Source organism: Hylaeus volcanicus, chromosome 7, assembly GCF_026283585.1.
Source record: "Hylaeus volcanicus isolate JK05 chromosome 7, UHH_iyHylVolc1.0_haploid, whole genome shotgun sequence".
NCBI lineage: Eukaryota > Metazoa > Arthropoda > Insecta > Hymenoptera > Colletidae > Hylaeus > Hylaeus volcanicus.
Genome location: NC_071982.1, coordinates 8,055,869 through 8,074,869, shown reverse-complemented (window position 1 = coordinate 8,074,869; position 19,001 = coordinate 8,055,869). Strand labels below are relative to the sequence as shown.

At 38.7% G+C, this 19,001-nt stretch overlaps 3 protein-coding genes across 5 annotated transcripts; 1 reads left to right on the top strand and 2 right to left on the bottom strand.

Annotated features, from left to right (window-relative positions):
* The first annotated feature begins 219 nt into the window (after positions 1-219).
* On the top strand, positions 220-7,658 carry LOC128880319 (uncharacterized). 3 transcript variants are annotated; one of them, XM_054130271.1, is made up of 6 exons: positions 248-317; positions 390-578; positions 6,707-6,929; positions 7,007-7,171; positions 7,287-7,396; positions 7,473-7,658. In XM_054130271.1, exons 2-6 carry the CDS (start codon positions 428-430, stop codon positions 7,637-7,639), a joined length of 816 nt encoding a protein of 271 aa, XP_053986246.1. In that variant the 5' UTR covers positions 248-317; positions 390-427; the 3' UTR covers positions 7,640-7,658. The 3 variants fall into 3 exon arrangements, with proteins under 3 accessions (XP_053986245.1, XP_053986246.1, XP_053986247.1); XM_054130270.1 differs by having other exon boundaries at positions 220-578; XM_054130272.1 differs by lacking the exons at positions 248-317; positions 390-578 and adding an exon at positions 3,134-5,618.
* A 139-nt stretch (positions 7,659-7,797) lies between these two features.
* Positions 7,798-10,240, bottom strand: LOC128880315 (CDK5RAP3-like protein). The gene is made up of 8 exons (XM_054130267.1): positions 10,085-10,240; positions 9,839-10,013; positions 9,530-9,768; positions 9,173-9,443; positions 8,954-9,084; positions 8,618-8,884; positions 8,159-8,542; positions 7,798-8,082 (listed from the first exon to the last, which is right to left on the bottom strand). The coding sequence occupies exons 1-8, from the start codon at positions 10,088-10,090 to the stop codon at positions 8,011-8,013; spliced, it is 1,545 nt and encodes a 514-aa protein (XP_053986242.1). The 5' UTR covers positions 10,091-10,240; the 3' UTR covers positions 7,798-8,010.
* A 351-nt stretch (positions 10,241-10,591) lies between these two features.
* Positions 10,592-12,119, bottom strand: LOC128880320 (transmembrane emp24 domain-containing protein 7-like). The gene is made up of 3 exons (XM_054130274.1): positions 11,807-12,119; positions 11,407-11,652; positions 10,592-11,293 (listed from the first exon to the last, which is right to left on the bottom strand). The coding sequence occupies exons 1-3, from the start codon at positions 11,960-11,962 to the stop codon at positions 11,078-11,080; spliced, it is 618 nt and encodes a 205-aa protein (XP_053986249.1). The 5' UTR covers positions 11,963-12,119; the 3' UTR covers positions 10,592-11,077.
* Positions 12,120-19,001: the final 6,882 nt, after the last annotated feature.

Below are 19,001 nucleotides of genomic sequence, written 5' to 3'. Positions count from 1 at the left end.
CTCTGATTGGTCAGTGTTTTCCGTTAATATCTCCTCAACGAAGCCTCGGACAACATTTTCGCTAAAGAAAAAGTTATTTGATATCACCTCCTGAACCACCTCTTTCAAGGTGTTACAACATTTTTGGGACACCCTGTATATATATCGTCTTATGTATAGTGTTTATCGTTCGTCGTAAAACTATTTAAAAAAATTGAAGGGCCAACTTCCAGAGGCCATTGTTTAATTTGTTAACTACAGAGTGCGCTGCGATAGTCGCGAACTAGGAGCTGTGTTACGAACTTGCGTAAAACGATCTGCTATAAAAGATCAATTCTGTTAGTTTTACTGTTTGTTAGATCAATTCTCAACGATACAGTGCAATAATAAGTTACAGCCTCTGTTTTTAGTAAAGTCCAAGACATCTGTTCAGTGTGTAGATCGATAAATGCAGATAAATGTTATGTGCGTCGTAACAAGATCGAAGGAACAATTCAATCGGCGAAGAAAACTGCTCAGCCGGTTCGTCAGCCAATCAGCATCCTTCCCGCCAAATCGCTATCCAATCACGTCGAAACGAAAGCATCCATGGCCGAGGGGTAAGCATTTTCACGTAACTTGAAATAGAAATTTATCGATAATTTGAAGGGTTATTCAACGTTATTTAGTTTCTATATTCTTGAATAGAGTTTAATAAATGTAAATAGTGGACGTGCAACGTCGTGCACGTTCATTAAAATGTCTAACTCAGCGTGACGAGAATAGTACGACACAGTAAGACACAGAATTAATACATTTTTCGTGTTTCGATCATTAATCGATAGAATTCGAACGTTACTTAATAATTCGTAAACGCTAGTTAATGTAAGGTTAATGATAGGCTAATAACGAAAAAATAGTTTCTTACAGATTACAGGATTATCACCTCATAATTTCAATGCATAAGTATGCTTTGCGCGTCTAAAATAAAAATAAAAGAAAGGCAATGGCAATAAATTAGTCTACGATAGACACAGGGCAGTAGTTTCTGTCCAATGCACTTTCGTGACCGCAAACAGTTCGTAAATCCGGCATTTTCTCGGATCACTTTCCCACGAAATTACTGTCCATCTCGCGTTCTCGAGTTCGTGCTGGTCAAACCCTTTTTTCTTTGAGCCACGTTTAAATATCTAGGCAATCGCCGCTTCGCCTGACCGAAACATTTTCTAAGAACGTACATAATAGCGGAGTGAAAAGAACCTAACCTCTCACTTGCCAGATCGAGGAACGAGAAAGCGTTGAAAAAGAACGAAAGTTAAGCCAGCTAATCATTACGGCTGCTCGACATTGAAAGTAAAGCCACGAAAATTGCGTAATACTATGCGGGGACGGGGGAGGGTGGGGTAGGGGGGGGGGGGGTGGACGATCAATCGGATTCAATTGCGTTTCGAATCCGCGAATGAAACGTTATTCGGGTCGGTATGGTAAAATTATGGTTCAACGTATTTACGTTTTTCGGTCTATAAGTTCAAACCGCAATTATTTTTTGACGAAGTCGAAAGTTTTTTGAAGTTTCTCTGAAACAAATACAGCAATAATTGCTCTTCCTGAACTCGTGCGAAATTTCCCTGTTTATCATTATTTCCCTGTTCTCGGTTGATAACAACACCGGTGAAAGTCCGAAAGTATGCAATCGATGGCATGATAATGTGGCGTTAAAATCCTTCATATTACGCTCGCCTTGAATTCAGGGTAAGAAGAGTGCAGCCTTGATACGCCTTGAAAAATTACGCTACGATTCACTCGGTTTCACAGACGCTCTACTTTTGTTAGCGGCCGCTAAACCATAGTTTACATACATAAAACGAACTAAAATCTCAAGAAAGTGTACGTTTACCGTGAAAAAATTCGGTGAAATTTAGAAACTCTTGTAACCCTTTTTTTTTTCGTTTAAAGATTAAGTTCGAATAGTTCGTCTCTCGAAGTGGCATCCTTTATTTGAAATTTTCCATTTCCACGCGGTACGGGAATTTTCGAGATCCGTAGCCACGGTCGTGCATCGTGAGAAAGTGCTCTCCGAAGAATGCGAATCACAAGAAAACAGGGGACGATTAGTTTGCACGCAATCTATCCATTTAAGGTTGCACAACTTAAAAAGGCTGGTAATTTGTCAGGGAACAAAGCCGGCACTTAACCGTCACGATAAGCGTGTATTTACTTGGGCACCGTCGAAATTGCGAATGCATTTTTACATTGAAAATTGCGAGATCCGTCGCGGACGGGATATTGCGGCCAGTGCCGGATTTACGTTTTAAGGGGCCTGGGAATAATGAAGTAGAGGACCCTTTAAGTCAGTGATTGGATATATGTATACATATATACATACACATATATACCTACATGAAATATAAATACACACTATTTATACAGTGAAAACATTAAATTTACTATTCAAATTATTTATTTATAGTTAATAAAATAGTTTCCTTTTTACATTTTATGTCTGCAAAATCCATTATTAAATCGTTAAACTCTAAAGATCTTAACAAACCATTTTCTATAAATAAAGAGGCCAGAGAGAATAATCCTTCATTTAATATCGTAGACCGATGAAAATCTGTATCAACATATTCAAATTCTTCGAGAATCGATTTATTATTAATTGCCACGTTACGAATTGCCAAATTATTTTACATGACCACAGAATGTTTTCACTGAGAAGTTTTCGTACAATTTTACCGAGAAAAATATGATGCCAAGCCCCCTTAGCCTTACGGTAAATCCGGCACTGATTGCGGGCCTAATGACGGACAGAATAGTACAATTAGAAGTCGCAACAATTTTTTTTCCTCCTACGTTCTCGTTCTCAACACCGTGGAGGTATTTTTTAATGAAAATTTCGTAATTCATCAACAAAAGAAAAGAGTGGGAGAGAGTCGAACCGTTCGGGTGCTTTGTAAGATACTTTAACACGCCGGCGTGTACCACCGGTGGCTCACGCTCGCGTGCCTATCAAATGGCGTGTACCGTCGCGCCGCCCCATGGCGAAGAACACAAATAACATCGCCGGCTTGAATGTGTTAAAGTCCACTCTTTTAAAGTAGACTCTTTTACTATTCGATACTACTATTCAGTAATGTAATTGTATCTTTCTGCCCTGAATGGAAGGAAATCCATATATGTCCCATCGGGCGGCGTGTACCACCGGCGGCTCACGCTCGCGTGCCTATCAAATGGCGTGTACCATCGCGCCGCCCCACAAATAGCAGCGCCTCGGACGTGAACGCGTTAATTTCCTTAGAATTGATTGGTAATACGATTCCGAGAAGTAGCGAACGATTACGTTGGAATGAAACGTCACGGTCGGGCAAATAATTGTAGATCGCGGGGTCCATCGATTCCGAGAGAACTGTCGCAATTCAGGAAACGACGCTCGCACCAGGCCCGAACGATATTTAACGCGGGTGAAACTATTTGCAACGTTCATTTCGCGGTGGGCCATTGTTCTATTTGGTTGCGTATCGATCGCGCGAAGCTCGAAATTTCTGACGATCGTTTTCCTTGCGGTATTTATTAGACGGGAGCGGGGATTTCATACGGGTAATTATTCCACCTAATCGCTCGCAATCGTCGCGGACCATCGAGCGTGTATAAATTAAGGAAAAAGGCGGTAAGAAGCGTGTAGAAAGAAAGAAAAATCGAAGAAATTAATCCTCGGTGATCAATTCTGCTCGGTTACTCTGGTCTCGATTGATTCAACTTTTCCAGATTTTCAATCTGTAATATACACGCGGAACTTTCTAATCGCGAGATTACGATACTCCCACGATATGAAATTTCATCTGATAAAAATCGGCAACTCTGTATCAAGCATGCGTTACACAAGCATTCAACTACCGCCAGATGCAGCAAGTCATCAGATCCTCTCACTGTAAATGTCAAACAACGATTCAATTCCATAGAGTCCTGCAAACATTGTACGATACTGTTAACCTTTACTTCATTTCTCAAGAGTGTTTAAAATCTGGGCGTCCATCTTGATCTTATATTATAGATCAGATAGGTCTTATTTGTTGTCTCTAACAAGCTTCCGAAAGAAAAAAAAGCTTGCGCTTTATTGAGACGGACAGTGGAGCAGTGAGTAGCGTAGCCGATTACCACGCTGAGAGCTCAGGTTCGAATCCCGGCTGTTTCACTCCGGTTTTTCTTCATGGTTGGGTTAAACCCGGTTAACAAAGTATCGAAAAGTCTATATATGGCATATATAAGGATAAGCAATGGAAAAAAATAAAAGGACATCAAAAGAAAAAAGAAAAAAGAAAGAACTTGGTGTAAGATAAGTACGAGAAAAGTGCTAAAACACAAAGCCGAAGTCAAGTAGCTCTCAACATTCGCTTGTGATACAATAATTAAAAACTCGAACTCGATAGCTTTCAAAGCGTTTAAATTAATGCGGTACCATGGGAAAATTGTCCGGGACTCCTTCCTACCAGTAAATAAAGAATTAAATAGAGAGAGCAAACTAAATAAATAAAAGACGCGAGTACTGGGATTACCAGAGAGATTACCATGTTTAAGAGAAATTTGTAACACGGTCATAAAGGTCTGCCCTGTGCTCTTCGAGAAAAACACGATCTACTTAAAACCGTGGTCATATCTGCAGTTAGATCTCATCTGATGGTAACGATAGAAACCTACGTGCAACGGAATCGAGAGTTCCCTTCGTGTATGCAACCGTTCTCGTGGCCGAAAAGAGAACGAAGAGGAGGCCTGGGAGTCCGAAGCGCGTTGATAAGGCGCACAACGATAGGAAGTCGCGGCAACGAGCCGAAGAGGTGGTATAATAGGTGAACGCGTCTCTAATCCCCTTTTCTTCACGGAAATCGTCGAAAGTGTAACAGTAGGTTTCTCAGAGAGCGCCGGAGCGCCCTGTGGCAGCTCAGATGAGGAGGATCGGTCGCGAGAGACACCGGGGGTCATACAAGTTCAACGGAACAGTGAATCGGGGGTCGAGCGTGTTCATGGTGGAAGGAGAAATACTAGAGGGAACCATTGGACCAGGTACATTTGATTAGTCGGGTCAGTGCTCGTTTCGCTCGCCTGCTGCACACCGGAGCTATCCTGTGGAAACAGGACTCCGAAAGACAGAGATTCTTCTACAGTGACAAGTGCTACTGCGACCAACGAAGAAAAATGCGACATATATTCGAAATAACTAAAACTACGTACGATTACACGATCTACGCAAATTGATATACAACAAATCAACTGAATCCGAGGAATCGATTGTTTAATTGAATCGTGATCTTTTTTAGTCGCGATCTGTAAGAATCTGAACGGAAAAATTTTAATTTAAACGCGCCAGAACATCGTTACGACATGTGAGACTTCAAAGCTAATTCGATGAACCGATTGTCCGTGATCCACGATCGACGAGCCTCGATGGATCCTTCCGTCGATCATTCTGTACGAGAACTCTCAACTCGTACCATTTCGAACGCAGTTCGGAACCATTCGTAGCTGACATGACATTAGAACTTATTCGATGAATCTCGAAAGGATATATCATTGGTCTAGGATGCCTCGTGCGAAACATCGATGGAGATTCTTCGTCTTGTCGCATGTGATACTCTTGACATTGTCTTGTTGCAATTCTCGTGGTATGTAACAGTATCGATCGCTAGCAATAAATTTCGTTAGGAAAAGATTATAATTACATAGATTTATAAACGAATACTTTGAAAATGTAGAATCGATTTAATACTTCCAAGGGGAAGCTCAGGTGACTGGGATCTGGACCCTGGAATTTCGATGCCAATTTTTATGGTTATTCTGGAGTAATGACTTCGTGAAAATTGAAATTTATTTATTTATTTTTTTTTTTTTTTATGATATCGATACAGTATGCAAATTTTAGAAGTAGAAATTATATTATCACGTTAGAAACATTAATGTAAATTTCATTTTAAGGGACTTTTGATTCAAGTAGTTACATTTGAAATAATAATACAAGTTATTTGTAATGGGCAACATAAAAACCTATTCGAATCGTCAATTGTTAAAAATTAAAATTTCTTCGGAAATAATATTAACGGTATTTCAAATTTCTACTTTTTAAAATAATTAAACAATTTAAAATAATTATAAACATTAATATAAATTTAATTTCAAGGGACTTTTAGTTCAAGTAGTTACATTTGAAATAATAGAGAAAGGAGAATAAACAAACATGGTAAATGTGCATGTTTTACTTAGAAACAAAATTTCAATTTGACACAAATTCATTACTCCGAAACTAAGGCAAAAAAATTGCCAAATCCCAGGGTGAGTCAGCCGAGCTTCCCCTTGTCAATAAAAGGATAACGAATACTTTGAAAATATCCTCGGAGAATGTAGAAATGGTTTCGGTAACAGATGAGCAATTCTTCGGTAGAAGTGTACCGCGTAGCACACTGCGAACGGAAGTGTGCCTCACTTTTGCAGATCACGGCGCAACCAGCGTGAAACGGAGAAATGTACGGTCGAAAAAACTGGAAGAGAATCTCGTTTTTAAATGAGATCGTCAAGATCGATTGTAGAAAAAGATGAGAATTTTTTACGGAAACTAAATTTTTACGGAATTAAATATTTTACTTCGAAAAGATCCATTACGATTTTTAACCGACTTCGAAAAAGGAGATTACCCGATTCTATGTGTATATTTGTTTTTTTATTTCTGTTCAAGAAAATTATACGAACATGTTTACAGCTAGGAATACAGTAAGTGTCCCGAGGTTGATTAAAAGTAGCAGAGTGTATGAATTAAACAATGACGAGACATCCAATGAATGGCAGGAAGGAAATCTTCGCGTAGGGCGAAGTAGAGAACCATGGGATTCCGTGTCTATGGAAGAACAGAAGGAAAATGTATACATACGCGAGCTCCCATCTGTTAATTTTACGTACAACGAAACGAAGGGTAATCAGTTATTGTAAGTTCGGTATTCGTCGTAAAATTGGAACGAAGTCGACGTTTCGAAATTGGGTACAGAGATCTACTTTATTTTAGAACGCACAACGAAGCGACTTTATCTCATAAAAGGTTTAAAAGGGGTGTGATACATCTCTACAACATGGTAGTTTGTGCTACCGGATGCAATCCTTTAGCTTATAAAGGATACGGGTGTTACTGTGGTTTTCTGGGCTCTGGATACGTCATAGATGGGATAGATAGGTAGGTATTCATCAAGTTCCAGAGCAAAAATGTAGGTGATAAATATATTTCAGATCGGCTGGCTTTAGAAACGTAAATTAATTAATTTCAACTGCAACTTAATACCTTGTTGTAGGTGTTGCAAAATGCACGACTGGTGCTACGATGCTACTGATTGCCCAATGTTTTCAGAGTACTTTGTACCGTATTATTGGAGATGTTACCACGGTTATAAGCCCGTATGCGGTTCGTTTTAAATTGAATTTACTTTTCTTCGTTATTCGATCGATACCATAATTATTTATCTCCGTTCGCATTGTAGCCGTTGAACACGGGAATTGGGGGGGATCTGGATCGTGCGCTCAACGATTATGCGAATGCGATCGAACGTTCGCCGAATGTTTAAAACGCTACCCTTGCCCGACGACCAAAGCTGTGTGCACCTCGTCGCCTTGGAGACTGGTACAAAATCTTTTTATGGTCATGTAATTACTGGCATGACGGAATCACGGAACAGTGGAATTGAGGATTGATTAACAAATGAATAGAGTTTTGTAAATATGCCAAAGATAACGAGAGTACGTACTTCGATAAGTATCGTATAATCGAAGGTACAAAGTTCGCCTGTAACATTATAAAGCAGCAAGATATGTATATATATATATATTTATATATCTATGTGAAAATAATATTTCATTTTATTTTATCTCTAATATATCACTAGAAGATTAGCCACCTATCGAGGTATAAATTATGTATGTAATAAATTCTTTACACAGCATATAATACCATTCACACCGTTTCCCTCGCGATAGAATCATATTTACATTAATCGCGTTCCACGTTTTCCTTTCGATTATTTACAAATTACTTATGCCTCCTGTTAAGTGTACAGCTCTGTTTTTATATCTCTTCGAAATATCTTGTTCTATCTGCAAGTATAAGAAAAAGGAAATATTGCAGAAGTGTTTACATGGCGGAACATATTTGAAAGATCATCGAAAATACCTGTGTTTGCAATTCCTTCGTCCTTTGGATAACAAGTTGTAGGAGAGGTCGAAGAGCATTGGCTTGTTCTTCCGCATCGTCTCTTTTCTGTCTCACGATCTTTTGCGAAGCTATCATTTTATCGATTAAGCTTAATTTTTGTTTCAACGACGCTACTAAAACATCCACGTATCTTGTAGAATGTTTAATGTTGTGCAGGTATTGAACTTTAGTATCCAAAATCTCGGACAATACAAGTTGAACGTTGTCTAACATAGTCTGTGTGCTCTCTAACGTGGAATGTTGCAAAATAGAGGATGAATCCGACAGCTGACTGAAGCTTAGGAAATTCACGCTATCGTTACCTTTCAGTTCGAACAAACGTAATTTAAAGAATGCTTCCAGCTGTAAACAAAATAGTACAATCTACAAAAGAATCTTACAAATAAATTTTAAGAATACGATTAGAAATATACAGACTTCGAATAATTGGTTGATAAAATCGTTTCTGGTAGATGGATTATCGAGGACCGTGTACGCTTCGGTACCAGTCGCAGTTCCACCTTCGTGACCAGCTGCTTCCACAACTATACCAGATTCCTCCAAAGAAATATTGTAATCTATATTTTCAGCTGGGACTTCCACGTTTCCATCACCCCAATCGATTTCTTCTCCGGCGTCTAAATTAACATCGTCGCCCAAATTCGCGTCACCTTCGTTTAAACTGATTTCACCAAAATCAATTCCCTGTAATTTAAAACCTGTTAAACGAACATAATTAGTCGAAATACTTATCATCTGTAAGTATGTACGTACGCCGTTATCGATGTCTTCGTCTTTCTTCTTCTCCGAGTCATCGTTTTCGGAACATATATTTAAAGATGGCTCGGTAATCGATAATGGAGGTTCCCCATAAATCCATTGGTACGTGGTAGTGTTTCCTTTGTCTGAAAAATTTAGGATACATAGTAGAAGTGTATCATTGTTTCTAGATAAAAATTCACCCATCTCTATTTTAATTAGATTACGACATACCAATTACATGTTTTAACATGGGAACACAACCGCCGTCGTGTTGTCTACCCAAAGTGTAATTAACAAAACTGCAGTAAAACTCTACAGCTTTTTCTATCAATTTTACTTTTTTCCCAATTTTTTCATAAATCTCTGGAAGTTCTTTTATCTTCTCTGCTAATTCTTGCTTAATTTGGTGGCCCTGAATACCTAATTGCTTGCAGAGCAAATTAAACTCTGATCTGGCTGTATTCTCTGATTTTTTATATTCTGCTTCTTTCTTCGTTAATTCCTATAAATGTATAATATTATATTGTTTATGAAGCATCTATGAACTGAAGCAATTATGGACAATGAATATTTAAAGTAAAGATGTACAGTTTGCAATTGCTCCAATTTTTGAATCTGTTTCTTGGTACTTGGAACCTCGTAATTAACGTTTCTTATAAATATTTGTGCAATCTCTGCAAGGTACACGTTATCTTTCTCATATGCCCGTACTATTTCTTGCCAGTCTTTCATTCTCTGCGATCCATATCTTCCGAACACATTTTTTGTGTCTGCTTCAGTTTCTTTCAAAATTTCTATTATTTTCAAACAATGAAAGTAATTTATATCTACAAGGGTAAAAATAAATATAAGCCAAATAATAAACACGATACAAATACAAAACACAATCCAACTTACAAGCGCCGGATAATAGTTTCGCTATCCCATTGTGAGCAGGCATGTCTTGTATCGCATTGTTAATTTTTTCTCTGATAACTAAAATGTTTGCATGCCAATCTTTGTTACAGTGTCGTCTACTGATTAGCCATTCCAATAACTTCCCAGTGTTTATGTCAATTGAAATATTTTGCTCCTAATTAAAACACAATAAAGTAAAAGTTAATAATTGATAGTTTATTATTTTTAATGTAAAGAAATATTTACCTCCATGATACTAAACGTTCGTGACGTTTTGTTCTAATTTTCCTAACTGTTTTCTAATAGGTTATAACAGCTGGGAACAGCTGTTATTTTTTGCTTGTATGGTTAGAGCAGGTTTAAGCATTTTAAAGTGGATATAACGTTTTGGATACGATGCCGGCTGTCTTAGTCACACGTGTCTTACGTATTTCCGGAAAGACGGCATCGACTTTGATGACGAAATACCGTATTAAAATATGAATACGTATATAGATATGCATTTCAACTTTAAATTCATATGTACTATACGCAACAAAATTTTTTACAAAATATTATTAAAAATACGGGAACGTATATCATTTCCTACCTTTCAATAGTACGTTTTTTTAAGAAATCCCTCAGAGTCTGTAACTACATTTAATTGTAGTTACAGACGGGTGTAGCAATCCCGAGGTACCCGAGCTGAAGTTTATATTCGATATACAATATAACAAGTGGGATTCAGGAATTGGAAATAATTACAAAGAGCAATACGCGCATTTATTTTAATTTATTATGTTACATATGCACGAGTAAGAAAAATGTGTTTTCTATGACAATGCCTGTTACACTGTCAGTGCCGAAGTATAATTACAACTTAAGAGTTCACCATTGGAAGAGATATAACAGCCAGATTGTTTTCATGTTCTGTTATAACTCTGAGCAGATATCCATAAAAACCTTCTATCTTTCATATAACTTAATATTCAAACAATACACACATGAACGGGCATACACAGCATCCTCATACACATAAGTTTCTCTTATTAGAATATTCCATCTGTTAACAGAGTTGTACCGCCATGTCCGCAACGAAACAAGGGCGTAAGAAACAACTGGCCAATGTTAACATGGCACTGTGACTGCTAGAACTTTTGGAACATTACGTACAATGTTGTTTTGCACCACCCAAATGGATAATTTATTCTATCGCGGACCAAGAAAACATCGTTATTCGGTGGTAAACCACAGAATGTATTAAGGCTTCCTATCCGTGAAAAAAGTCTTTAAAACCATCACTTGGCCCACAGATACAAGTAACATTGTAAATGTTTCTATGGCAGACCATACGAGTACACGACCGTTCAAATCTTCCGCGCGTTTACGACCTTGCGCTTCTCTTAATCTATGATGAGTTTGATAATCTAGAATGTTGTTCAAATTCTTATGGACTTTCTCCGCGGAAGACTCCATCTGGAAGAAATATATATATCTCTCTATTCAAATATAAAATATAGAAATGTCGTACTTTCATAGCTCGTAGGGAATATCAGTTAATAAGACTATGCAATTAAAAGATACTTTACCTGAGTCATGACGGTAACATGGTCACCGAGACCTGCGAGTGGAAGTTGATCGCCCACTCGGAAATCCATGTAGACAAGTTTGTGTGAAAACGTTGAAAACTCGTTACTAAAACAAGCTTTATAAGCTCCAGTCACCGACGCTGTAAATTGATGCGAATCGAACTGCGTTTTTATTTGTCTATAAATGACCTCTTTATTCGGAGCTTCTAAAGTTACATCTACGTCGTATTGTCCACCCGTGACAACCTGCAAGACTCAAAATTAATTAGCTCATTCGATCCTGTATAACAGGTTACTAAAGTGCGAACGTGGCTAATGCTACTACGTCGTGGCAAATATTGTCTTCCGACCGCACAATATTGCGAAATTACTTTCATTTAAAGACGGACGATTTGCATACCTGAAACTCGAGCATGGCTGTTGCATTTTTTTCGATTTCCTGATAGAAACATTGTTTCGCATTGTCAGGCAGTTCGAAGGTTAGCTCAACGCCACCAGTTCGTAATATCGTACCGAACAACGAAACGAATAACAAACAGATCGACCAGTAGTCCATTCTTTATCAGTTCTTTGCCTACTGCAGCCTATACACTATACCACGCACATTTAAATTCGAATGAATTTATAAATAACAATATTCCATTAATCAGCTCCGGCCAAAATTTCACCCAAACAAGCTATTTTAACGTGGCCGGAAATTACTCGCGTCATTACGATTGAAGCGCCGTATCACAGAGTAGAAACTCTTGTGTAAAGAGAAACCTGAAAAGCGTGCAAGTTTCCTTTCTATTAAGAGCTTTAGTTTATGGCCGTGTACACGAAACTGTAGGAAACTGATTAACGTTTGCGTCGCTCTTGCATTTTATTTGTTTATTTATTCATAACTATCAACGAGAATAGTTCTTCGCATCTTATACTCTTAGCTTATGATGCAGTAGCGTATTAACGTCCTAGAAATCGATAAATTTTATGCAATTCCAGTACCGATCGAAGCTGATTGATAAATCGACAAGTTTCATCACGTTTTTGACTTCGTATTATTAAGTACATGTGCTTACGAGTTGGACGAATGTTAAGCAGTTTCCTCTACGTGTACCGCATGACCCACGAAATCGGAAATGTATTTTATCGAGTACCGGTTAAATAGTTAACTAAGTTGTCGATTTTATACCTTCATCGACTTTCGATAAATCCAGAATAAAAGATTTATATAATTTCATCAGACGAAATTGTACTCGAAGATAACATGTACATTAAATTACCTTTTGTACTTTCGTATAGAATACGTTTCTGCGTGCTTGGAACGCAGCAGCCGAGAGAATTATTTTTATTTAATTAGTTTCGATCTATTCGTAAACGATACATAGTTTTCAAGTATATGTGTTTCTTTGATGTTTCTTGCGAGAAGGTTTTAATCCTGCAAGCAGGCTAGTATATATGCACAAGTGTTTGCGTGAGGCGCCCTAAGGTCCCGCCTACTATTCTAATAGTCTCCTCGTCTGTCACGTTACTTATTCATGGAAGTGTGTTGCAGAACAAGTCACGTGTATCGAAGGGCAAAGAGGGTGGCCAAAAGAGAGGAAAAGCAGTATAAAGGTCCTTTTCATCGAGGAAGAAAGCCGAGCGGGATGGATGACGGAAAATCGTACGCCACATCAAAAATCATTACGGACGAGTACGCCATTTGATGAGTAAGAGCCCAAATTTTTCAAAGTGCTTTTATTGGTAAATAAATATGCTCCGTGATACGGAATCGCGATTACGTAGATCGAATTATCCACATAGATAGCTGGCGCAGTTGCAATATCGTGGACGTATGTACACCGAGGTAACGCAGAATCGTATACTTTACAGTCTATGTACGTCTTATCGCATAATCGTGACCCCTTGCTAGCGTATAACCTCCGCGAATTTTTTGATAACCCCGCATAGCGTGCTCGAACGATCTCTAACTATATTTCCATAGCACTTTGAATTTAACGTGCTACCATTTCGGGAACGATATCGATCTAGGAAGGCTCGATCGAACAGAACGACCGACATCTTTGTTTCCCGCGCAAAATTCCAGCGACTACCAATTAGCGTTACGAATCTCGAGTTGTGTCGTTAGCGACAATTACGCTTGTTTTCAGTTGATCAAGATAGAATAAATTTAATACGAAGAAGACAACATTTAAATGATAAAAAAGTCCGTACATGAAACGTGGGAATGCGTAATTGTACAGGGTGTTCCAAAAATGTTGTAAAACCTTGAAAGAGGTGGTTCGGGTGGTGATTTGAAACAACTTTTTCTTTAGCGAAAATGTTGTACGAGGCTTCGTTGAGGAGACATTAACGGGAAACACTGACCAATCAGAGCGCGCGGATACCGTTGCAGCGGCCGCGGTAGCGAATGAGCGCGGCCGCTTATCGCGTAGCCTACGCCTACCGTGGGCGGTCCACCGGCATACTCGCGCTCTGATTGGTCGGGGTTTACGCTTAATATCTCCTTAACGAAACCTCGGACAACATTTTCGCTAAGGAAAAAGTTGTTTCAAATCACCTCCACCCTGTATATACAGGGTGTCCCAAAAATGTTGTAACACCTTGAAAGGGGTAGTTCGGAAGGTGATTAGAAACAACTTTTTCCTTAGCGAAAATGTTGTCCGAGGCTTCGTTGAAGTGATATTAACGGAAAACACTGACCAATCAGAGCGCGAGTATGCCGATGGAGCGGCCGCGGTAGCGAATGAGCGCGGCCGCCTATCGCGTAGCCTACGCTCCACCGGTATACGCGCGCTCTGATTGGTCGGTGTTTTCCGTTAATATCTCCTCAACGAAGCCTCGGACAACATTTCCGCAAGGAAAAAGTTGTTTCAAATCACCCCCCGAACCACCACTTTCAAGGTGTTACAACATTTGTGGGACACCCTGTATATCGATATATTTCCTTGGTATCGATTACATTCGCTACGATTGGTTCACGCTTGCTGGCCACGTTAATGGCACTAATACATTTTTACGCAACATCCGTTCATTCGCCGCAAGGAAAAAATTCTCTAAGGAAAAATCTACCATCTGTTTCGTTCGTATACTCGAGGAATGCACGAGTTAACGATATTTCAATTGCGTCTGGGTGCATGTGTAAATTTAAAAACGTACGCAGAAGAGAAGGTATCGATCCCACCACCCTCCGAGCGTGAAATTTAAGAACATCTTTCCCACCGACGCGTGCACCGAACTTTTCAGCGTTAGTGCACGTATACACGTGTATCATTGTATACACGTGTATCATTGTGTCCACGGCGAGTCAGGTTCGAAATACGAACAACAAGAGGGGTTTCTCCGACCACGATTAACTTCATCGAAGTGGGGCGGGAGAGTAGGGGGTGGGGAGAGCACACGACCGCATCAAGCCGGGCACCATGAGTTTTCGAACGACAACAGCAGGAGGCAGATCTCTTTCTGTTCGTCTCTCGGTTCCGTTGCTCGGTGTTATTTTTACCCACGAATTTCCCTTACGCGTACCGAGCGAACAAATTCACGCGTTCGGTTGTGTTTTCCTGCGTGCGGTGTCCCCGTGAGTCCCGAGTGCGTGTTAAAGGAGAGATGCTTTCTCGCTGTTCGAGACCGAAGATGATCCGATGTAACGTAGGTCGGTGACTCGGAAGATCCTCGTGGCGAATGTCCGTAACGTGAGTACAGAATTGATGTTATGTTCAAGCAATCCAGAGATCGCATTTTAATCGAATAATAGATAACGAGTGAAGCCAGTCTATAGTCATATTTATTTGCGACGTCTATTCGATAGAACGGTTACGGTTTCGGTGGTACGTTTCGCCAAGTGTTTAAAAAATCGTCGATTTTTGGGAATTCGATATATGTATAGTATAGATAGAAAATTCGAAATGTTTGATGCGTAACAGTTTTATTGATTGATATATTCATGTTCGAGGGGTGAAACTTTCAAAGTTTTTTCGAAGTAGTGGGTAAAGCAGCTATTTAGTTTAGATAGGAACAATTTTTGAATGCGAAAAGAGTTCGACTTCCGGCCCTCCATATTTTTTCTTCGAATATCGATACGAAGTTGCCGTGTAGGTGGAACGTTAGAATCGAGATTTCGAATGTAATTGATCGGTCAGCAACGAGAGGGAAAAAGAATATAGGAAGACGAAGACGCGGAAGGGTGAAAAGAACGCGGGGAGTCAGTATTTCAAATATTCCGTGAAAAATTGATAGATTGCGTTAGTGTCGTGGCGAAGGTGCGCGTGTCACTTCGGAAATGGTTAAATGAAATTAGCTCGGAAACCACCATACTAGACAGTACAGATCGCGGTATTGAATATATAAAATACATAAACAGTACATATAAACAATACATATAAAATACAATACGAATTATACGAGTACACAGTATCCAATTAATTTTGAAAAAATTGATAAGCAATAAAACAAATAACGGGAACTCGCATTTATTTTTGTATAGAAGCTTTTATTTAAAAAAAAGCTTCCGTCCAAAAATTATGACCCTTACTAATTTTGGAAAAATCGATAAGCAATAAAAAAAATAACGGGTACCCGCAATTAGTTTTGTATAGAAGCTTTTATTTAAGAAAAAGCTTCCGTCCAAAAATAACAATCCTTATTAATTTTGAAAAAATTGATAAGCAATAAAACAAATAACGGGTACCCGCAGTTTTGTATAGAAGCTTTTATTTAAAAAAACCTTTCGTCCAAAAATTATGACCCTTACTAATTTTGGAAAAATTGATAAGCAATAAAACAATAGCTAGATAGCAAGATGATCGTTCTAGAATTCTATTCTTACTCGGTCTCATCAATTAACGATTACTATTTATTCGACCAGATTTATTTCTATACATTTTCATCGATCTAAATTTTATCTAAAGGTTGGAGTTTGTCTGGTTAACGACCTTTTGACCTTTGAAATGTTCGAAATGCATCGGCCAACCCGCAATCGGAGCTCGTAGCTATCGATTAATTACTTCGAAAGTGTGTCCGTAGAATAATAAAAGAAGATTAACAAGCCTAGAACTTTAACGGACAGTTTTCGCGAAACCGACTTCTTTACTCGCTCGACTCATGGCACTTGAAAACTTTTCATCGACTCGTAAAATCTTTGCAATCCGTACTTCCAGAGTTCCTTCTTGTACGTAATGAATGTGAATGTGAATGAATTGTACGTAATTTTAATTCAAATCGATCGATTATTTCGTTGATTAAGACTTACGTTCCGATACCATTGACTTGATTATGTTTTACTTATGTCCACAATTAACGAACGATACCAGGGACGGGTTATACACCTATGTATACCAGGGTGCCGTAACGAAAGTTAAAAATAGCCGAATACAGCAACTAAACGAAACAAGGTTGACGGACGCGTTGCTGAAATACTCTGCTGTATTAATTTTCCCGCTCCCGATATACAGTGGGTGCAGAAACTATTCGTACACCGATCAATTTCCAAAAAAAAAAAACTGTGTAAAATTGTGATTTGTTAACTTATTTTTTATAAACAGTGACATTTTACATATTCTCGAAAATCTCTAGAATAGATAGGTTAAAAAAAAAAATAGCTGTTTATATAAGTTGCGAAATTAACAAGAAAGAAACAATTAATCAATAGAAATGTCGAAGCAACAAGTATTCGTACAACTGTTTAAGTTATAAACTTCATAAAAAAAAAAAAGAAATTTACTTTAATTTACAAGTATTAGGTTGTCCCAAAAGTTTCTTTCGTGAGTTGCATTCAGTTATTTTCTGTGGCAGTGTTTATATAAATAGACAATCTAATTTCTTAGACATTGATGCTGTAACAGTAATGAAGCGAAATGAATCGTACACGATTCAGTAATGTAACATAAAACATACAATATCGTGTATATATTAATTATTAATAAAACAAAAGAAACTTTTGGGACAACCTAACATATAGTACTTCCTTCGTGGGATTTCCTTTTGATTTTATAATTATTGTAACTTTTCTAAGCATTAAATTAAGTAAATTATTAGTTATTCGAAGTGGGATCTTTTTCCAATCCTCTATTAGAACCTTTATTACAACTTCAAAATTCTATTATATATACTATACTACATATTATACCTACTATATCTATCTTAGAGACTTCCGAGAAAATGTAAGATATCATTGATTATAAAAAAGGAAGTTGAGAAGCTACAATTTCACACGAAAGTTTTATGGGAAATTCTATTATATATACTATACTACATATTATACTACACTATATCTATCTTAGAGACTTCCGAGAAAATGTAAAATATCATTGATTATAAAAAAGGAAGTTGAGAAACTACAATTTCACACGAAAGTTTTATGGGAAATTGATCGGTGTACGAATGCATTCTACACACACTGTATGTATTTAGTTGAATCGACGTAAAAATAACAGTGACGTAACGTTAACAGAGACATAACGTTCTAAATGACGAAACGGCGTCGCGTCCGGCCAAAGGGCAGGAAAATAAATTCAACGGGAGTCGTAAAGGGTCCGTGTCCGTGCAGTTATATTCTCGGAATACGATTTTGGAGTAAGGCGACCATAAAACGGCGCAGTCAACTGTCTAGACTCGGTTGCACGTGAATAGTGCATACGTGCTTCGATCGATCTTACTGTCCGTCCGATAAACTCTAGTTTTCACCGCGGCGACATTCGCGAATGGACAGGTCAACGGCCTGACGCATAATTGAGAATCTCTCGGTTAATAATTAGCCGGCAATCTGCCAATGCGGATTGGAAGAAACGTGCCATTTGCAACGGTTCGCTGCCAGCTTTTATTTCTAGGCAGGCTAATTTAGCGCGGAACACCATGCACGGTGTTCCCGTACGATGGTACCGCGTATACGTAAGACTTTTCCGTGCGTTTCGTGATTTTTTTTTCTTTCTTTCTAACTGCTACCTCGGTGCCACGTGACTTATCCCAAAGCCTGCCACTCGGCGATGTCGTAAGTTTCAAAAATAGACATATCGCCACACGTGTAAAGGACTTTTATCGATTCTTCAAAACCTCGTTCGCGCCCTAGAAAGAGAAACATTGAGCCAGGCTATTATTAGACACCGCAGACGCCGAGATTCGTGACTTTTTTTATTTTATATTCTTCCTTATTCATCCAACCGCGGAAGAAAACAGGCGGAGATCCTCTTTCGCGAGGCATGTCCAGCTAACGTATCTACCTGTTTCTTAACGCAGTCCGGACTGCTTTCAGTTATGGACCACGGAGCATTGCAGACGGCGCTCTACGCCTTCATTCTGCTACGTTATCGTTCTACGTGTTCCTTCTACGAATTAACGCTACCGGTCGTGCACCGGCTGCGTCGTTATCGAATTCAGCGACGCGAAACGATATCATAGAAATATAAATCTCTCGCACCGAATAATTCATGTAATTCCGTATCCCTTTTGAAATAATTGTATCGAAACAATAACTAAATGGCCGACGATAACGAACGACCTTACGCACAGCCGAGACACCCATGCATATGCAACCAACTTCCTCTAAGCAAAAAGTGTGAAAGCGACACACGCGATTAATTGAATACCCGGAATCTAATGCATTATCTTTCCTAACGGGG